This window comes from Hyperolius riggenbachi, chromosome 8 (genome assembly GCF_040937935.1).
Source record: "Hyperolius riggenbachi isolate aHypRig1 chromosome 8, aHypRig1.pri, whole genome shotgun sequence".
Classification (NCBI taxonomy): Eukaryota; Metazoa; Chordata; class Amphibia; order Anura; family Hyperoliidae; genus Hyperolius; species Hyperolius riggenbachi.
The window spans coordinates 77514619-77536481 of NC_090653.1; the positions used below are offsets into that span (position 1 = coordinate 77514619).

The following is a 21863-nucleotide window of genomic DNA, read 5'->3' on the forward strand; positions in this document are numbered from 1 at the left end:
CCCCCTTTTCTGCCCACCACCAGAAATTTCTGTTGGTGGGCTCTGATTGTTGCTGGAGGCTTTTTTTTTTTTAATTTCTTTTTAAAAAAAAATAAAAATGACCTTTTTGTATTTTTTCCCCTCCCTCCCCCCGCCAGCCAATCACTGCGATCGGTTGTCATAGGCATCAGCTCTTGTGCCTCCCAGGGGACAGCCGAGTGACACGGCTGTCCCCAGTACGGCGCTGCCGTAGATAGCAGCGCTGTACAGTGTAAATAGATGGTGGTTTCGCTGTCTAACAGTCTCCTAGCGGCGATCTCTCCACTCCGCCATTCAAGAGGAGATGCCCAGCAAAACACGTCCCTAGGATTTGACGGCAATTGGCGTTACTCGGTCCTGGAGGAGCCGCTACGTTTAAGACAATTGGCGTGACGCCGTTGTATAGAGGTTAAAAGGATACCAGAGCCAAAATAAAGCAGGCATGTACTATGACCTGATGCCTACCGCTCCCCCACTATCTACCTAAGTGCGCCCTCCAACAGCCTCTTCCGGGTCGCCAGAGTCGAGCACTACTGTGCAGATGCTGGCCAGGCTGAGCACATGATGTCATACGCATCACGTAGGGACGTCATACGCATCACGTAGGGACGTCATACGCATCACGTAGGGACGTCATACGCATCACGTAGGGACGTCATACGCATCACGTAGGGACGTCATACGCATCACGTAGGGACGTCATACGCATGCGCAGGGCGCTCCAGGCCATGGGCGCGTGCTGTAGGATGCGCATAGCCCAGCCAGTGCCTGCTCAGTAGTGCTCGACTCCGGCGACCCGGAAGAGGCAGCCAGAGGAGCATATAAGTACATAGCAAAGGAGAACGGGGCGGTGGTAGGCATCAGGTCACAGTATATGCCCGCTCCCCCTGTTTCTCTAGCTTATTTCAGTATCCTATAAGAAGGTTGTTTTGCATAGCATTTTTAGAGCGTGAGAGAGAGAGCTTTTTGGTTCTTTTTAGTCTCTTACACACTCCTAGTAGCTCTGGTTTACCATGAGCTTGCTGGGCAATCTGTTGCACTTAATTAAAAAAAATTAATAAATATACAAAATATAACTTGCATACCCACAACCTCCATCCATACTACTTGTATTGAACTGGGTGGAGTTCTATTTTTTGTGTAAAATACAAACGCTACACAGAATTAAAAAAAAAACAAAATCAGATACAAACTTGCAATTCATACAAGTTGTAAAGCACAGAGAAGTGTAGACTGCCCTCTTGTGGTGTGCTGTGACTAGAAAGTACCCCTACAGTACTGTGAAAAGCCAAATCCATTTTTCCTTCAGGCTTATTCACACTGGATTCATTTTTTTCATGTTCTTCCACTAAATGTATTTTTGTATTCAATACACTGAAATGAGGCCAGAAAAGCACACATTTAAACATAAAATATGCAGAAAAGTCGGGCATTTTTGCAACTGACAAGTGTGAAAGTAGCCTTTATCCAATTCTGGTGTGATCTGTCATTACTCAATTAATTTTTTACTCTTTTCAGAATATAAATGCATGAAAGGTGTCTGACATCTCATGCTCAGAATCACTAGAAAAACTATGATATAGGAAACATCAATTTTCTTCATGGCAGAGATAACTTGCACCAACTTCCACACATTGTTAGTGAACGCAAATGAAAATAAAAATATACCACTGCACTACCATAGATGCCCCTCAATCACAAAATATACAGTACAAAAACAAAAGTAATAGACAAGTTACAAGTTTATACTGTCTCAGAAGGCATGAATCAAAATCCAACCACTGCATGAGAGAGCTTTCTAAGTATTTAACCTCCTGAGCGGTACCGCAAGACACTGTCGGGCAAGAAAAAATAGCTGAAAGCGGTATGCTCGACACAGTGTCAGGTATGCCGCACAGAAGCCAGGTGTCCCCAGTAATAGCTAGCTATAAATGCGCCAGCATGTTAGCTAGCCATAGTTAGCCTATTATAATAAGTGTCCATCACAACCCCTGCCCCCTTGCAGCTATCAGCCGACAGTTACTTACCCTGCCTTTTTCCGGCGAGAATCACATCAACCCCTGCCACGCACAGCTTTGGTAGCTTCAGTTTTCTCTCTGCACATCATCTGGGCTCAGCGTCATGATGTTGCCGCAATAGTGCCCGAAAGCCTGGCCGAGTCGCGCTTTGTCATGCATGCACGGCCCGGAGAACTCCCGGTTATTAGGGGCAAGTGGATGTTAACAGAAACCTGAGATGGGATCTATTGGCGTACGAGAGAGAACGGCGCCGGAGACTTGGGCGCAGGACACAGCCAGTATATGGCTAATCCTGCTGCCGCACAAGTCCGGGCCGTGTTAATTACTATTCCCCCTCCAGGCCGACATGGATAGTGGGGGAATGAAATAATTCGGCTTCCAGCAATAGCTGGAAGCCGAATTATTGTTTTAAAAGCAACTTCAGATCCGTCTTCTGACGGCGCTGAAGTTACTCCATGTGCCTGCGATAGCCGTAGTTCCTATTACGGCCTATGGTGGCGCCGGCTGCGCCCAAGTCTCCTGCGCTGCTGCGCCCAAGTCTCCAGCGCTGGATTTACCGTGTTCGATCTATTGGTGTATTTATACTTACCTGGTGCTTCCTCCAGCCCCATAAGAAAGGTGGGGTCCAGCTCTGTGCAAATGTGTGGCTTAGGCGTGAATGCAAACCCATGTTACACGTCCGTAGCCAGGAATGTTCAGTGCCTGCGCTCCCAGGTACAGGAGTGAGGCAGGGGTGGCCAGAGACTGCACGTGCACAGAAGCGCACGACTGGCACACCAGAGCAGCTGGAGCAGACAGCGATGGACCCCACACACACACACCTCATGGGGCTGGTGGAAGCCCCAGGTAAGAATAAATACACCAATAATCCCCGTCTCAGGTACCGAATTTAAGGACCAGGACCAGGACCAGAGACTGCTGGTACCAAAAAACGCGGCTTATTGATGAATCGCGGCAAAGACCCGTCCCTCTCACATCCCCGCAGGCCCCTCGCTCTGCCGTCGCTATGACAGCAGAGCTCAGTGAGCCAGTCAGGAGTCCATTTCATTGGCTCCTGACCCTGTCATCAATGTGAGCCAATATGATTGCCTCACAGTAATCACGGGGTCAGGAGCCAATGGAATTGGGGCAAGCGAGCGGCACTATCGGCGGGAGCAACAACAGTGAGTGAAATCTACGCCCTTGCAGGAATAACAGCTCCCAAACAAGGCGTAGATTCCACTCACTGCCGTCCGAAAGTGGTTAAGTGTCCACAAGGAGCTTGTAAATACACAAGAGAAATAGAATTCAAATCTGGATTAAAAAAAAAGGCACAGGACACGGGTTAAAAGGACAATTCCGAGCAATATGTTCACAAGTGCTAAATATCAGAACACAAAAGGAGAACATAAAGCAAGAGGAAAGGTGTCACTTGTCCACCTTTCTTACTGCTCCTTATCAGTCACAAACGTAAAAGCCACGCACACATGCCAGATAAAAAACAAAAAATTGGCAGAGGCAGCCGTTCGGGGACATCTTGGCTGAGAAACTAAAGCATATACAGCAGCTCCAATACATTGCTGAAAGATTCGGAGTGTTGGATCATCCTGTGTAAGTGCGCCGTTCCCCTCCACACTCTGCCTCCTCTCCTCCCGGAGGATGCTCCATCATACGCAACACCAACTACATAGAGGAAGTACTCAACGCATCGGTACAGCCCTCGTTCCCCACCTGCAGGACTGAGCTCGATCGTGATGGGCAACACTAAAGGAAGAGGTTATGCACTTCTTTGTGACTTGGACCCTGCAATCCAGAGGAGAGTCCACAAGCTGCCTAGGGAGACAGCTATGTGGCCATTAAATGTAGAACTTAGGAATGCCAACATGCAGAAACATAAATGGCACAATGATAAAGGGGTCCTTCACAGTGAGAGTGGTTAAGATCTGGAACATCTTACCTCAGGAGTAGTTATGTCAAACTCTATCCCCATTTAAAGAGGACTTGGAGGCTTTCCTTGCATTGAAGGGCATCCACGGCTATAATTTTTTAGATAATTCCCGTAAGAGTCGATCCAGGGATTTATCTAACTGCCACCTGGAGTCGGGAAGGAATTTTTCCCCTTTTAAGGCTAATTGGCCCAGGCCTTGTACGTTATTTTTGCCTTCCCCTGGATCAACTGGGATATGTGCAGGTTAAGGAGGCGTTTTATTTTTTCTGGTTGGACTTGATGGACAAATGTCTGTTTTCAACCAAACTATGTAAGAAGAATAAGCTACATGAGAGATGATGCTTGGGGGAGATAATGGTTCGCAAGACTTCCTGTATGGCTCTACCAGCACACACAACCTTGCTATCACACCTGACATACAATCTGAATGAAAATAAGGAATTTCATCAGTTCTAAAGAATAAAGAAGATTCTCAGACATTTGTAAGTACAGGCAATCCCCTTGCTTCAGTCCACATACCTTCAGGAGGCCTTTACCCTCTCCTTCTCCACAGCATCCCCAGGGCTTGTCTAAGTACATCACATTAATTTAATCATATGCAGCACATTTAAAGGACAACTGAAGTGAGAGGGATATGGAGGCAGCCATATTTATTTCCTTTTAAACAATACCAGTTGCCTGGCTGTCCTGCTGATCCTCCACCTCTAATATTTTTAGCAATAGACTATGAACATGCAGCAGATCAAGGGTTTCTGACATGGTCAGATCTGACAAGATTAGCTGCATGCATGTTTCAGGGTTGTGGTTCAGGCGCTACTGCAGACATACATCAGTAGGCCTGCCAGGCAACTGGCATTGTTTAAAGGAAATAAATATGGCAGCCTCCATATTCTTCTCACTTCAGATGTCCTTTAAATCTGCAAGGTTGTGGGCACTAGTGATGGCCATGTCTAGGAGAACTCATGGAGAAGCATGTGATCAGTTTGATCAGGTGATATATATGCAAGTCTCTGATTTGCTAATCATGATCATGTGCTAAAGCAGGATGTGATCTCAGCAAATCAGAGCTTTGCAAATATATAGCACCATTACTTGTGGGCACTTCCCTACAACAGCCCAAGCACCCATGGAAGATGTGGAAGCAGGCAGGAGTACCATCATGTGGAGCAGGGGGTGGCGCTAAGAATCATTGTGAGGTCAACCATGCTCAGTAACACAGGTACAGTATTTGCTAAGAGAATGGATCAGGGGAGGAGTTATGGTAGAAAACTGGTTAGATTAGGTAAGCCTGCTTAGACTGGATTACCTGTAAATATAAACATCTCTTGAAACTGCCTTCAAGCATTATAATTGAAGAAGTTTATCAGGAGGTATGAAGTACCTTCCAGAACACCAAAAAAAAAAACAAAGGTATCCATTTGAAGCCACTTTTGGCATACCATAGTTGTTGCATTACTTACCACTTTATGATCTAATAAGGTCAGCTGTTCCACTCCCGCCAAGATCAGATTCTTTGCCACTTCAGCACCCAAGCCCCCAAGGCCAACCAAAAGAACTTTAGACTTCCGGAGCCTAAAGATAAATAATAAAAAAAGAAAATAATAAACTTAGTACTTTTTAAGCAATGACCTATCACAAACTACTACACTTATGCTAACATTGCAAATCCACCAACCCTTCTGAGAAACAGAACATTAAAGTGCACTTGTCATTTTCAGCTGAACTATCAAAAAAAAAATTCTGCGTACGAAAAGCCCCCCAAGTGGTGTGGCACCAGGGTAAACTATCCACGTTATTCAGTGTGTGCTTATTAAACCCCTTGGCGTTATGATTCTTTCTGGATTTTAGGGTCTAAAAACAGTGCTTTTTTTGCATGTTTTTAGATCCTAAAACCTGGAAAAAATCATTCTGCTAAGGAGTTCTGCAGCAGCCCAGCACCCACCCACTTTCCTGGGATCCAGCGCTGCAGTTTTCCCTCTGTCCTCCAGTTGGCGCTGTAACCCTATAATGAGATTGCCAGCCGTGAGCATGACGACAGACGGCGATCTCACCAAGGGGTAGCAGCGCCTCGGAGGACAGGAAAAAGAATGGCGGCCGATGACAGGATCCCCTGGGAGGGGAATTAAAATGCCCGCTGCACGCATTGCTCTGCATAGACCTCCCGGCGGCTACCACAAGTTCAGCTTGATATAACCGCTCCTAGCTTGTTTATGCACCCCGAGCTGAACTCGTCATTACCACTTGACGACCGCAGTGTTAACCCCCCCCCCCCCCCCCCCCAATGCCCAGGCTGTTTTTTGCTGTACTGGGCTGTGCAGGCTTTTCAGCCTCCTGCACAGCCCAGCTATGGAGCCCAGCGTCCCTAAGGGGACATGCCGCCTGAGGTGTCCGATCGTTGTGGCAGTTTTTTTTTTGTTGTTGTTTGTTTTTCTAGCCTCTATGAGGCTCTCTCTCCCTCCCTCCGTCTTCTGAATTGGAACAGGATGGCTATCCGTCCTGTTCCGCCTCTCATAGGCATCAGCCTATGAGAGGACAGCGATCCCTGGCCAGAGGCCGGGGATCACAGATCTCGTACAGCGCTGCCGAGGACCGCAGCGCAATACGGATGTAAACAAAGGGGATTTATTTCCCCTTTCGTTTAAAAACAGCCTGATTTGTTTACAAACAGCTAATCACAGAACTCCGTTCCGTGAAGTGGCAGGGCGGTCGTTCCCTGGGAAACTGCAGCCCCAGGACTTGACGCCAATTGGCGTTAGGCGGTCCTGGCGCTGCCGCCGCAGCCACGCCCATCGGCGTTAGGCGGTCCCCAAGAAGTTAAAGAATACCCGAGGTGACATGTGACATAGACATGGGTATGTACAGTGCCTAGCACACAAATAACTATGCTGTGTTCCTTTTTATCTTTCTCTGCCTGAAAGAGTTAAATATCAGGTATGTAAGTGGCTGACTCAGTCCTGAAAGTGACTACACTGTGACCCTCACTGATAAGAAATTCCAACTATAAAACACTTTCCTTGCAGAAAATGGCTTCTGGGAGCAGGAAAGAGATAAAAAGGGTCAATAGTTCATAGATATTAGCTCTGGTATACTTCAATGAATGTGTCCATGAGCAAAAACAACAGTTAAAACTTAAAAAGTAGATTTAAACATATAATAAAACACTGGAATAGCTTAAAAAGTCATTTTTAGCAGAAGGAAGATAGATACAATCATTTTATTTCATTTGTTTATTTTCGCCTTGGGTGTCCTTTAAATAATACCAGTTGGCAGGCAGCCCTGCTGATCTATTTGGCTGCAGTAGTGTTTGAATAAAACGAGAAACAAGCATGTGGCTAATCTCGTCAAATTTGACAATGTCAGAAACACCTGATTTGCTGCATGCTTGTTAGGGGTCTATGGCTAAAAGTATTAGAGGCAGAGGATCAGCAGGACAGCCAGGCAACTGGTATTGCTTAAAAAGAAATACATATGGCAGCCCACATATACCTTTTGCTTCACTTGTCCTTTAAAGGGCTTAGAGTATTAATAATGGTTGTTCAGTTTTACTCAAGGTCCATTACTAAAGAGATTTTACTCTTTAGTCTTCTCTGCCCTGCGTGGGACAGCTTTTGTACCCTTTCTGGTTCAATAAAGGATGGATGGCTTCCAAGATGAAGGCACATTTCAGTATATTATCACAGTACGGACTGCTGAAGATAGTTAAGGCCCCTTCTACACTTACCACGGTGAGTCGTGTCATGGTACTCTACCCCACCGCAACTGGTCCCAGTGACCATTTAAGTCAATGAGGCATGAGACACTTCCCGTGGTGCCATAGACATGCTCCGGGTACCACAGAAGCTGCAGTGGGTTATTGCGGTATGTATTTTACAAAAAAATGCTCGTTGAAGAGAAGAGATCTTTCTCTAATGCAGGTTGTCCATAATCTATGATAAACCATTTATCAAGGCATATACACGACCCCAACTGCAATCTGATTTTACATATTTTAGCAATGCTCTGATATGGCCCAGAAGAGACTCGGGATGTTTACCACCTAATGGACAATTTTAATAAAATCTGGACCATATTCACTTAGATGTATCACTGTTGTCCAGGCCTCGGTTTGCTCTCCACCACAACTGGAGTGACAAGCTACGCTTGGATTTGTAGATTTTAGTATTTATATAGCGCCAACATCTTCCACAGTGCCGTGCATAGTATAATGACTTATCACTGAGCTGTCCCTCAGAGGGACTCACAATCTAATCACTACCATAGGTATACATCTATGTATGTATCATGTAGTATGGATCGTAATCTAGGTTAATATTAGGAAGAAGCCAATTAGCTTATCCGTATGTTTTATGGAATGTGGGAGGAAACCAGAGTTTATAAACAAACTCCATGCAGATAGTGCCCTGCCTGGGATTGGAACCAGTGACCCAGTGCTGCAAGGCAAGAGTGTCAACTACTATACCATTGTGCTGCCCATGATTGCACACATCTGATGCAGTCTAACCTATGCATAAACTCGTGGCTTCAGCCAGCATATGCAGTACATGCAATGCCTGGATGTGTAGTTCCAGAAAATCTGGAATGGACCAGGCTGTGTATGTTTTGACTTGTAGTGCTACAAGATCTGATGCACTCCTTGCCATTCTTGCAGTCCAGGCTACTACTTTCTTTGTAGCGCCACCACAACAGCTAGTACAGTCTAGGCTATGATGGTACTCTTGGCTCCACCACATGGCCCGGGAAATGCTGTGCTTGGTGTCATGGCTCCACTACAAGTGACTCTACGCACTGATCTGCTTGGATTAATGTCTCCAACGTGTGTGGCACCATACAGGCTATGCTAAGATCAACCATGTGTGGCTCTGCATAGTGTCTGTTTGGACTAATGGCCAACAGGCTATACTTGGGACTCATGGTCCCACATGTGGCAAAGCACATGCAATGCTTGAACTTGTGGCTCCACTACATATTACACTGCAAAGGCTGTGCTAGGACACAATACTAGTCTAATTTAGGGGACCCAGCAGGAAACCTCAATAGAAACAGTTCTTCAAGCAAACCACCCTCTACAGCACAAATCACTGTGATTGGCCGAATAGGGTGGGTGTAGTTTACTACAACCTTTGTGAAAACTAGCAGTTTGAGAGGGTGCTGTCCACCCAATCACGTTAGCAGAATTTCTCTATAAAGTTTTCAGCTGGGTCTAGAGATGGGAAGTTCGGATCTTTTCAATCGTTCAGATGATTCGAATTGGATCATTGAAAAGATCCAGATCTTTGATCCGAATCTCGGATCATTTTACTACGGAAGCATTCGGGGGTGAAATGACTAGCAGGACAGGACTTTCCCTGCGGTGGACAGAGAAGGGGAGGGGGTGGACACAGAGAAGGGGAGATGGTGGGCAGAGATGGGCAGGGAGTGGACAGAGAAGGGAGGAGGGACGAGCAGAGAGCAGAAATGTTTGTTTGCACACAATACCCACATGCTGCAATCATATGCTTTACATATATTTCACCTATATGTTCATCTATATACTTTGCAAACGTCGCACAATGAAAAAGCATTCCCCAAAGCATTCCCAGAAGTGAAGTGCAGCTGTTTAGAGCCGTGCAGGAGGATCATATTGCCCTGCAATCACAGTGCCTGTCCTGTCATTCTAGCCCAGCACGCTGTCTACAAAGAGCTGTGCTTCTGAGCCAAAAGTTTCCCATTTGTTCACTGTGCACAACTAGGAACAGACAGCCTAAAATCAGCAGCACATTGCAGCCAGTACGTGTGCTCTACACATATCTGGCAGTGGCACCCATGTCCCCACTCTCATCTACCTGTCCCTGCAAGGCTGGCTCCCATCCAACAGAGCAATTAATCTCTGCTCTGCTTCCAGGACCCCCCTGCCCGCTGAGAGGGGGGCAGCACGCGCCTGGCCCTGCCCCCTTTGTGATACGAATCACTAATTTTGATGATTCGGATGATTCGACTCACAAAAGAGATTCGGATCAAAGATCCGAATCGTTCATGATCCGGACAACACTAGCTGGGTCCCCTAAACTAGACTAGCATCAGAGCCTCTACACAGTCTGTCCTGGGACTTGTCGCTCCACTGCATGGCCCTGCACAAGCTTATCCGTGGATTTGTTAAAATTGTATCGTTAACAGACACCTTTATAATCCTCCCCCAACAGAAGCAGCACACTGGTCCCAACACAACTAGTGGAATAGAGCATGCAGGCACTTAGACTCTGTTCCTACTTCAGAAAAACGGACTTTTTTTGACAGTCCTCCGCTTGGACAGTGAACCACTCCTATTTCATAAACAGGAGCCGTTCACACTTGTCACGCTGCAATGGATCTGCGGGATCCATTGCAGTAAGTGGACAGCACTTCTGTGCAGTCCACGATAATCCCAGGCAGGCGAAAGCATTCCTCCATATAGCCTAGATGATATACTTCCTGAAAAGCACACCTCACTTGTTATAGATCCTTCCTGCACGGTCTAGTCTGTGTGGCTTCCTGACTTGAAATCCAATGAAGTAGTCGACCAGAAGCGAAGATTTTCAATTTTCTGTTTAATTCACAAAGACAGTGAATATACAGCCATCACCTGGTGTTGGTATCAGGTGTAAGTATAGCTCTCAGATGCTCACAGAGCTGTAGGGCACACTTGGAAGTGAGTGTGTCTACATTGCAGCTGGGCAGTAAAGCACAACGGACAGTTGCCGTTTTGAGTGGTCTCCTGCTCTGTTGAGTGCAGTGGTATATAACCTATGGGAGTAATGCATCCACCCAGGCTACAGCCAGACCACTGGCCCCTGTTCCAACAATACAGAATACATTGCCAAAACAGCATACATTTAAAGTGATATTCTCTGTTTTAGTAGAATCAGTGTCCTCTTGCCCGCTCGGACTTTTTATTCTAACTCTATGTGAACTTGGATAGTGGACATAGTATACCAGGACCCAGGCTGCTAACTCGGGTTGCAAGGTTAGATATTATGGGGTAATTTATGGCATTGCATGCATAACTTTGCACATGCTCAGTAACATTTGTATTGGAGCAGTGCTTTTCGGCGCTGCTAGATTTGGGCGCAGCCGGCACCACCATAGGCTTACAATAGGAATCACAACTGAGCGGCGCTCAGTCATCAACATCGGCGCCGTCAGAAGAGGAAGCCGAGGTTGCTTAAAAAACACAATAATTCTGCCTCCAGCAATCGCTAGAAAACGAATTATATCATTCCTCCACTATCCATGGCGGCCTGCAGGGGGAATAGTAATTAATGCGGCCCGGACTTGTGCAGAAGCAGGATCAGACATATGCAGGCTGTATCCTGCGCCCAAGTCTACCAGCGCCGATTTCAAATGTATGCCATTTGTATGCAATTTTGATGGGTGAGCTGAAACGAACAACCTTACAGTCCCCTGTGGCTGGAGTGAAACAATGTTGTGCTGGAATTGGTAGTCCCATCACTGCTGGAGGAATGAGCCCTGCTGGCACTTGTAGTCCTCCACCAGCTGGAGTAGCACGTGTAATACTGGTACCCTCATGGCAGAAGCACAGGTTATCTAGAGTCTTTCAGTCAAAGCAGGGGGATAGGACATGTTGGCATTTACCTTCCCTCACAGTGAAAGCAGCACAGGTTATGCTGGGACTTGTAGTCCCGCTACAGATGGAGACATCTGCCTAGATGTCCCCTGTGCCAGACATGGGATAACAGTAATAATATGCAGCGCACTGCAGTCACCTATTCTGTGCCTCCAGCCCCCACAGGCGGATCTGGCGGTCATACTGCGCAGCCTCCTCCTCACTGATCACCGCTTGCTCCTTCTCCACCATCTTCTCCCGTTTCACACACACCAAATGAATGGAGGACAACAGAGGGCGGGGCTACTGCGCGTCACTACCTATTTGCCGGTCCACGTGATAATCCTTCCCGGCGCCCTTTCCTTTGACTTACTCACGTGATTCCTTCCCAAACAACGATTGGGCGTCCCTTCTGAGGAGCGCTCTGTAGGGGAACAGCGCCATCTAGTGCTTGTAAAACAGATATGACTTTTCTCGCTTTATTTTTTTATTACTATCTTTATATTTATTTTTTTGCACAGTAAGGAAAGATAAATCACGAGAAACATTTTTTAGAGAATTCCCATATAGCTCATGTGACCCAGAACCACTTGTAAAGTATCAGAGCTGTGAGGCAGGGGTCACACTTGTCTGTGTCAGGTAGAAATAGCTGAGCCCAATCGGGTCGGCTCTACTGCGCTGGCGACTCACGGCAGGTAAATAATGCAAGTGCTACTGCGCAACAGCCGTCATTCTTGTTGGCTGTGATTTCGGGGGAAACAGCGCTGGATTCCTGAGGCTTAAGCTGGCCACTAACAGGCCAATTTCTAGCGAAAAATCATTCAAGCGATCAGAAATTCTGATCGGATTGGTGGTAAATAATCTCAGTTGATGAGCACAATCAATAATGAACGATTATAAAAACAATCGTCTGATTGAATTTTCGTCGAACCAAAATTTGGATTTTCTTGTTTGTCGTGATAGATAGCAGGGCAGTTTCTAGGCTAAATTGCACCCAGGGCGAGGATGTAAAAATTGCGCCCCTTCCCCCCCACCCCCGTACACTCGTGAATCCTTACTCTTTAGGGACAGTCACACAGCCACAGGTCACAAGTACATCTGCCTACTTACTAGTGACCAGATGCTCATCCAGGAGGAAGCAGGGACCAGGAAAACACACAGGCGAAGAGAGCCCAGAGTGAGTCGGAAAAAATCCTGGAGGTAAAATACCGCAGCAGTATTTTACACTTCTGGGTGGTCATTCATAGAAATATTGCCAGCTGTGATAGCAGAACGGAGATCTCCCGCTGAAAGCTGTCGGTAAGCTGTCGGAAGGCATGCGGAAACACTTCAGCCGGCAGAGTCCCTCCGTGCACTGCTCTCTCTGGGAGGTCTGTCCCATTCACTAGTATGTAATCCGCAAAATCAGAGGAAGCGGTATTTCCCGTCCACATACCGCTTCCTCTAAACTTTATGAATGGCCATTTTGTTACTTTTTTCTAGATAAATCTAGAAAAACACTGGAGAAGGCGGAAATTTCTCGCCCTGCTTTGGGATTGTAGATTTTTTTGTGGGAACAGCTTTTATGAATGCCCACTTTGCTAAATGGACGGGAAAATCCGCTGTTTTGAGCGGAAAACCTGCGGTAACCTTTTATGAATAGAGCCCTACATGGGAAAAAATACACCTTTATTTCCACATGAAATATCATCGTCATACATTGTACTAGGGACACGGTTTAAATGTTGTAATAACCGGGAGAAATTGGCAAATAAAATGTTTTATTTATGATAACACATTTTATTTTAAAACTATAATGGCTGAAAACTTATAAATAATGATTTTTTTTAATTTTTATTTCTTATTCCCTTTAAAATACATAAATAAAATAATTCTTAGCAAAAATTACCACTCAAAAAAAAAAGAGGTTATTTGTGGCAAATAAAATATATAGATCATTTTGATGTGATAAGTAACAAAGTTATTGGCAAGTGAATGGAAGGAATGTGATGTGAAATTTGCTCTGGTTTTTAAAGTGAACATGAGATGAAAGCCATCTCAGGTCCCATACTCACCTGGGGCCTCCTTAAGCCCCTTCAGGCCGCTCATTCCCTGGATGTCTACCTGGCTGGCTCCTGTCATCCACAATCCAGCCCAAAAGCGTGGCCGAGTCACGCTTCATTGCGCATGTGTGGCTCAGCCAGGCACGCTCCCCCATCACGCTCCCGGCCCTGAGAGCGTTTTGGCTAGGCTGTGCATGCACAATGAAGTGTGACTCAGCCAGGCTTTCAGGCTGTATTGTGGGTGACAGGAGCCACCCAGGGAGACAGTGCGGCCTCTAGGGGGCTTAAAGGACTACTGTAGGGGGGTAGGGGGGAAAAAGGACTACTGTAGGGGGGGGGGGGAAAGAGTTGAACTTACCTGGGGCTTCTAACGGTCCCTCGCAGTCGTTCTGCGCTTGTACAGCCAGTCACCGATGCTCCAGTCCCCACCTCTGGTTCACTTCCAGAATTTGCGACTTTAAAGTTGGTAAACCACTGCGAATGCGGGGCCGCATCCTCGCTCCCACTGACGTCACCACGAGCGTAGTGTGCAGGCGAAGACCGTACTGGGCCTGCGCAGTACGCTCCTAGTGACGTCAGCAGGAGCGAGGACATGGCTGCACAGGTGCAGTGGTTATCCAACTTTAAAGTCGCAAATTCCGGAAGTGAACAGGAGGCGGGGACCAGAACATCAGTGAGTGGCTGCGCAGGCACAGGACGTCTGCGAGGGACCATTAGAAGCCCCAGGTAAGTTCAACTATTTTTCCCCCCTACAGTACTCCTTTAAGGAAGCCCCAGGTAAGTATGGTACCTGAGATGGCTTTCATCTCAGGTACACTTTTAGTGGAAAAGCCTGTGGTTGGGAAGTGGTAAAGTTAGGCCATGTTCACATTATGAAACGCGGATGGCCCTGCGTTTGGAACGCAACGCATATGAACACAAGCCATCCGTGTTTCTATGCGTTGCGTGGCTGATCCCATTCACTGAAGTGAATGGGTCAGCCGCGCATTTCTGCAAAAAATGTGTGCAGCATGCGCTCCCGCTCTGTAACGCATGCAGTGTGAACATCAGACAGTGCAGTCTATGCACTGTCTGATGTCGTGTGTGTCGGCCTCCTGTACGCGTTCCCGAAACATGGATGGAAACGCATGAAGTGTGAACGGGGCCTTACATCTCCTGATTTGTTATTTAGCTAATCCCTTCCTGTGAGCCCCGGGAGCCTCTGCAAATTACACCTCTACCCCAGTGAGGAGAAAATATGTTCATTTTTTATATACCAATATTTTCACAATAATGAAAGCTGCAGCAAGCGTAACAAAATACTTTTTAAAAAATCCTCATTTTTGGTAACATTCATATCGTGATGAAAATTTCTCCTCTGGGAAAAAACAATGTTTTTAAACTTGTAGATGCTAATTCACTAAACTTTTGGCAATAGCGACTCTAGTAACCTTTTCTCTATGGCTGGTTAATAATGGAGAAGACTGGAAGCAGTACATACAAAATAAATTGGAAGCAAGAAACAAGTGACTGAAATTACTCTAGATAGTGTGATGTGAGATTAATTGTGCTCAGATATAGTGTCCCTATAGAGTGTGTGAGTATTCTGCTCATTTTATGATCACTATTTGCTCCATACACATCACTGGGCCCTTTACTAGGAAAGCTTTACTAATACTGGATAGGGCCACTCTGTTCCTCACTACAGCCTCACTTCTTCACAGCATAAAGTCCACAATATGCTGGAAACACTCCTTTGAGATTCTGCTTCAGGCTGACATGATTGTATCACACAGTTTCTGCAGATTTGTCAGTTGCATGTTCCTGCTATGAGTAATCCCCCCCACCCCCCTCCTCCAGCCTGGACTAGTGACACAAGGCAGGCAGGTGGATTCATTGTGTCACCAAATTCTGACTAGAGATGGCCCGAACGGTTCCAGGCGAACTTCCAGGGGTTCGCGATCGCGGATAACCGCAAACTTTACCGGAAGTTCGATTCGTCCCCATAGTGCACCATTAGGGTCAACTTTGACCCTCTACATCACAGTCAGCAGGCACATTGTAGCCAATCAGTCTACACTCCCTCCTGGAGCCACTCCCCCTCTTATAAAAGGCAGGCAGCGCCGGCCATTACACTCACTCATGTGCTTGCAGTAAATAGAGAAGGGAGAGCTGCTGCAGACTCTCATAGGGAAATATTAGTTAGGCTCTTGTAGGCTTCTTAGCTTGCTCCTTACTGATTCTTATCTGATGTCTATGAGAGCTGATCACTGTGATTGGCTGGCGGGAAAGGGGGGGGGGGCTGGGGCCCCAGCAAAGGATTGAATTGAAATTGGGCCCAACAGGCCCTAGGAAACTGCCTTAGTGCCTTGTGGATGATCTGGCTCTGCTAACCCATCATCTGTGTCTCAGCAGAAATCCAGATTCATCAGCCGAGGATACATTTCTCTAGTGTTCAGGTGTCCAGTGTTGGAGATCCTGTGCCCACCGCAGCCTCAGCTTTCTGTTCCTGTCTATGAGAAGAAGAACCTGAACTGACTCCATGTGTTGTGCATTCAAACATGCTTTTACACTCACCACAAGTTGTACAGAGAGGTTATCTGAGGTACGGTGGCCTCTTCCTCAGCTTAAGCCAGTATGGCCATTTTCCTTTAATCTCTCCCATCAGTCAGACATTTCCATCCTCCATAAGACAAATCAGCAGCTAAATATTCAAATGCCACCCGCCACCAACAATCATACCACACTCAGAATCACTGTAATCAGGGTTATAGAGAATATGGGGATGGGCTCCATAGCTGATATATGGGGAATGGATTGAGGACTCTTCAGATGAGATCTGTGCTGACAGCACATTCCAGCGATTATCAGTACAATCTGATCTGTGATGTGCCTGGCACTGGCAGACAGAGAGGAAATAGCTGTAAGGTGGCCATAAATCACTCAATGTATTGCCAGATTGCAAACCAATTTCTAATAGATTTCAGCATAAAAATGGTTGGAAAGCAATTTTGCTACCGCCCCAAAGTGTATATGTTTCGCCCCCTCATTTTGTCATATTACTGCCACAAACATGAATCAATTTTATTGGAATTCCACATGAAAGACCAATACAAAGTGGTGTACACGTGAGAAGTGGAACGAAAATCATACATGATTCCAAACATTTTTTACAAATCAATAACTGCAAAGTGGGGTGTGCGTAATTATTCAGCCCCCTTTGGTCTGAGTGCAGTCAGTTGCCCATAGACATTGCCTGATGAGTGCTAATGACTAAATAGAGTGCACCTGTGTGTAATCTAATGTCAGTACAAATACAGCTGCTCTGTGACGGCCTCAGAGGTTGTCTAAGAGAATATTGGGAGCAACAACACCATGAAGTCCAAAGAAGACACCATACAGGTCAGGGACAAAGTTATTGAGAAATTTAAAGCAGGCTTAGGCTACAAAACGATTTCCAAACCCTTGAACATCCCACAGAGCACTGTTCAAGTGATCATTCAGAAATTGAAGGAGTATGGCACAACTGTAAACCTATCAAGACAATGCCGTCCACCTAAACTCACAAGCCATGTGGGGGACACAGCAAACATTTGGAAGAAGGTGCTCTGGTCAGATGAGACCAACATGGAACTTTTTGGCCAAAATGCAAAATGCTATGTGTGGCGGAAAACTAACACTGCACATCACTCTGAACACACCATCCCCACTGTCAAATATGGTGGTGGCAGCTTCGTGCTCGGGGGGTGCATCTCTTCAGCAGGGACAGGGAAGCTGGTCAGAGTTGATGGGAAGATGGATGGAGCCAAATACAGGGCAATCTTGGAAGAAAACCTTTTGGAGTCTGCAAAAGACTTGAGACTGGGGCGGAGGTTCACCTTCCAGCAGGACAACGACCCTAAAAATAAAGCCAGGGCAACAATGGAATGGTTTACAACAAAACATATCTATGTGTTAGAATGGCCCAGTCAAAGTCCAGATCTAAAGCTAATAGAGAATCTGTGGCAAGATCTGAAAACTGCTGTTCACAAACGCTGTCCATCTAATCTGACTGAGCTGGAGCTGTTTTGCAAAGAAGAATGGGCAAGGATTTCAGTCTCTAGATGTGCAAAGCTGGTAGAGACATACCCTAAAAGACTGGCAGCTGTAATTGCAGCAAAAGGTGGTTCTACAAAGTATTGACTCAGGGGGCTGAACAATTACACACACTCCATTTTGCAGTTATTTATTTGTAAAAAATGTTTGGAATCATGTATGAATTTAGTTCCACTTCTCACGTGTACACTACATGCGGATACCCATGCCCTGGGGGCCCCGAGTACTGTAGGAGGGGTCACAGGCACAGCGCAGGAAAGAGGAGCAGCGGGGAGGGGGGGCAGTCTCCCTCCCTCTCACCTGGGGGCCCCCCCTTCCATGCAGCCTGGCCCGAATCCCTTCTGTGACATACCTCAAATCGCGGAGACAGCAAAGTGACAGGTCACGCACGCTATCCGCGTTCAACATATTCCAAATGCGGAAGTAATGTCATTGACCTCTGATGTCACGTCCGCATTTGGAGTACATTGAGCGCAGATAGCGTGCGCGGCCAGTCACTCTGCTGTCGCCGTGATATGAGGTCTGTCACTAAGAAGAGATTTGGGGACAGGCGGCGGGTACCGGTCGCAGCGAGATCTGAGGTCTGTAACTGCACCCTGTCCCTGCACCCTGCCCCAGCAACCTGCACTGTACACTGCCTCAGCACCCTCACTAGCAGCCTCTCCCTGCACTGCACACTGCCCCAGCAGCACCCTGCACTAGCACCCTGTCCCTGCACTGCACCCTGCTCCAGCACCCTGTCCCTGCACTGCACCCTGCCCCAGCACCCTGTCCCTGCACTGCACCCTGCCCCAGCACCCTGACCCTGCACTGCACCCTGCCCCAGCATCCTGACCCTGCACTGCACCCTGCCCCAGCATCCTGTCCCTGCACTGCACCCTGCCCCAGCACTCTGTCCCTGCACAGCACCCTGTCCCTGCACCCATCCTGCACACTGCCCTAACCTGCACCCTGTCTCTGCACCCAGCCACCAGCCTGCACACTGCCCCAACCAGTACCCAGCAGGCACCCTGCACTCAGCAAGCAATTGGTATTTTTTTATCTGGAGATGCGTGACTGCTTAATATTTTTATTTAGCGACATTTGACTACTTGATCAATTATCATGAGGCATGTTACTACTTGATTATTTTATCTAAAGTTTATCTGGTCAAACCCACTCTCTGTCAATAGCACCGTTACTTATTTTGTGTATGCTGCGCGTGCCGCATGTGTCTGTCTCCCTGTTATAGACTGTCTTCAGAAATGCTCACAATCTATTCCCTACCATAATCTAATGACTCCTAGCAACTGATGTATTTACAGTGGGTTGCAAAAGTATTCGGCCCCCTTGAAGATTTCCACATTTTGTCATATTACTGCCACAAACATGAATCAATTTTATTGGAATTCCACATGAAACACCAACACAAAGTGGTGCCCACGTGAGAAGTGGAACGAAAATCATACGTGATTCCAAACATTTTTTACAAATAAATAACTGCAAAGTGGTGTGTGCATAATTATTCGGCCCCCTTTGATCTGAGTGCAGTCAGTTGCCTATAGAAATTGCCTGATGAGTGCTAATAACTAAATAGAGTGCACCTGTGTGTAATCTAATGTCAGTACAAATACAGCTGCTCTGTGAGGGCCTCTGAGGTTGTCTAAGAGAATATTGGGAGCAACAACACCGTGAAGTCCAAAGAACACACAAGACAGGTCCAAGACAGGTCAGGGATCAAGTTATTGAGAAATTTAAAGAAGGCTTAGGCTACAAAAAGATTGCCAAAGCCTTGAACATCCCAAGGAGCACTGTTCAAGCGATCATTCAGAAATGGAAGGAGTATGGCACAACTGTAAACCTACCAAGACAAGGCCATCCACCTAAACTCACAAGCCGAACAAGGAGAGCGCTGATCAGAAATGCAGTCAAGAGGCCCATGGTGACTCTGGACGAGCTGCAGAGATCTACAGCTCAGGTGGAAGACTCTGTCCATAGGACAACTATTAGTCATGCACTGCACAAAGTTGGCCTTTATGGAAAAGTGGCAAGAAGAAAGGCATTGTTAACAGAAAGCATAAGAAGTCCTGTTTGCAGTTTGCCACAAGCCATGTGGGGGACACAGCAACCATGTGGAAGAAGGTGCTCTGGTCAGATGAGACCAAAATCGAACTTTTTGGCCAAAATGCAAACCGCTATGTGTGGCAGAAAATTAACACTGCACATCACTCTGAACACACCATCCCCACTATCAAATATGGTGGTGGCAGCATCATGCTCGGGGGTGCTTCTCTTCAGCATGGACTGGTCAGAGTTGATGGGAAGATGGATGGAGCCAAATACAGGGCAAACTTGGAAGAAAACCTCTTGGAGACTGCAAAAGACTTGAGACTGGGGCGGAGGTTCACCTTCCAGCAGGACAATTACCCTAAACATAAAGCCAGGGCAACAATGGAATGGTTTAAAACAAAACATATCTATGTGTTAGGATGGTCCAGTCAAAGTCCAGATCTAAATCCAATCGAGAATCTGTGGCAAGATCTGAAAACTGCTGTTCACAAATGCTGTCCATCTAATGTGACTGAGCTGGAGCTGTTTTGTAAAGAAGAATGAGCAAGGATTTCATTCACTAGATGTGCAAAGCTGGGAGAGACATACCCTAAAAGACTGGCAGCTGTAATTGCAGCAAAAGGTGGTTCTACAAAGTATTGACTCAGGGGGCCGAATAATTACGCACACCCCACTTTGCAGTTATTTATTTGTAAAAAATGTTTGGAATGATGTATGATTTTCGATCCACTTCTCACATGTACACCACTTTGTATTGGTCTTTCACGTGGAATTCCAATACAATTGATTCATGTTTGTGGCAGTAATGTGACAAAATGTGGAAAACTTCAAGGGGGCCGAATACTTTTGCAACCCACTGTATATAGTGCAAAATTTCTGTAGTACATGCGTGAGTGAGCTCATAATGGTGGGGGGCAATCCTGTGCCTCTAAAGGTCATTTTTACCTTAGGGAGAAAAGTGAATATGACATTTCAGCCATGTTCTTATTACCTGAGCACTAACTTTATCAACCATTTTCTACAAACATTATTTTGTAGAAAATATCGCTATAAAATGTTATTTTGTAATGTGTTGTAATTCTAATTTTTTCTTTCTTGTACCTCCTTTCCCAAGCTGTGCTGCCTGTCTAAAAGAGTATTACAAACCTGCATCTTATATAGTGTTCAACATGAGTAATTAACCAATCCCTGCGCATTCACAAATTCAAATAGGCCAATCCCCGTACAGCCCGCTGTGCAGTCCTGATGGGGAACTTATCTCCTTTTATGCTAAGTGGGAGTGAGGGTGGACCAACCTCTATCGTTAGCCTATGGTGGAGTGAGGCAGGAGGAAAAGGAAGCAGGTTGGCTACAGGTAGGGGCTACCTGTAGCCAACCTGGGGTCTCTCCTTCTTTCAGCAGAGGAATAGCTCATTACCTAAAGTGCAGGATTACTCTGTTGATTTGGTAATTAACTAGGAGCAAACTCTTATGTCCAAGAGGCTAGTGTTTATTTGTAATTACCTGAGAACAAAGGTTCTGCTCTCTGGCAGACCCTCAGATATGTGTCAATTGCTTCTGCCATATGGTTGCCCTGCTATGAAAGGGTAGCAAGGAAGCTAGCTCCAGCAGTAAGCCTCCAAATGGCAAGTGTTACTGCCTTTTGAAGAAACAGGATAGGCTCAGCATGAGCCCAGACTGTCTGACACCGTCAGAAGCAGAGAGTGAGTGAATGCTGTATATGATTTTTTGTCTCTTTACGGAATATAGCATCTAGGATAATTTTGAGAGTTGTATCATTGGGGTTGTAGTGTCTTGCTGAATCTTTCGATACCAGTCTTGAGGGGCCAGGGGTACTCTACAACCAAGTTATTAAACTTCTCAGGAACTGGACCTTCTACCCTAATCAAGTCTGATGTCATAGGAATTGTCATAATCTGAGGAATATTAATCTGTTATCAGCGCAAATGTGCCATTTTTGTAATTAAGAGGGGCCAGGCATTGCCACACCCCAAACTAGCTTCATCAAAAGCACATTGTCAGCAGGCGGACCTCAGTCCTCCAAATCCTATCTTCACGAGAGCATGCTGCTAGTCAGAGGACCATGTGGTTAGCGGGCATCTTGTTTGAACTTTGCTCAGGATTCTGAAACAAAGGAACTTTACGAGTTTTCCCAG

The 21863-nt window shown here is 46.3% G+C and overlaps 1 protein-coding gene across 2 annotated transcripts in view; it reads right to left on the minus strand.

Annotated features, from left to right (window-relative positions):
- The window catches only part of SAE1 (SUMO1 activating enzyme subunit 1), a 146624-nt gene extending 134751 nt beyond the window's left edge, over positions 1 to 11873 (minus strand). The window contains exons 1-2 of one of the 2 annotated variants that reach the window (XM_068250728.1): positions 11703 to 11873; positions 5424 to 5535 (exon numbers count right to left, since the gene is read on the minus strand). In XM_068250728.1, the coding sequence (XP_068106829.1) occupies positions 5424 to 5535; positions 11703 to 11794 (204 nt within the window). In that variant the 5' untranslated portion in view covers positions 11795 to 11873. The remainder of the gene's footprint in view (positions 1 to 5423; positions 5536 to 11702) is intronic. The other variant, XM_068250729.1, reaches the window with a different exon arrangement.
- Between the last annotated feature and the right edge of the window lie 9990 nt (positions 11874 to 21863).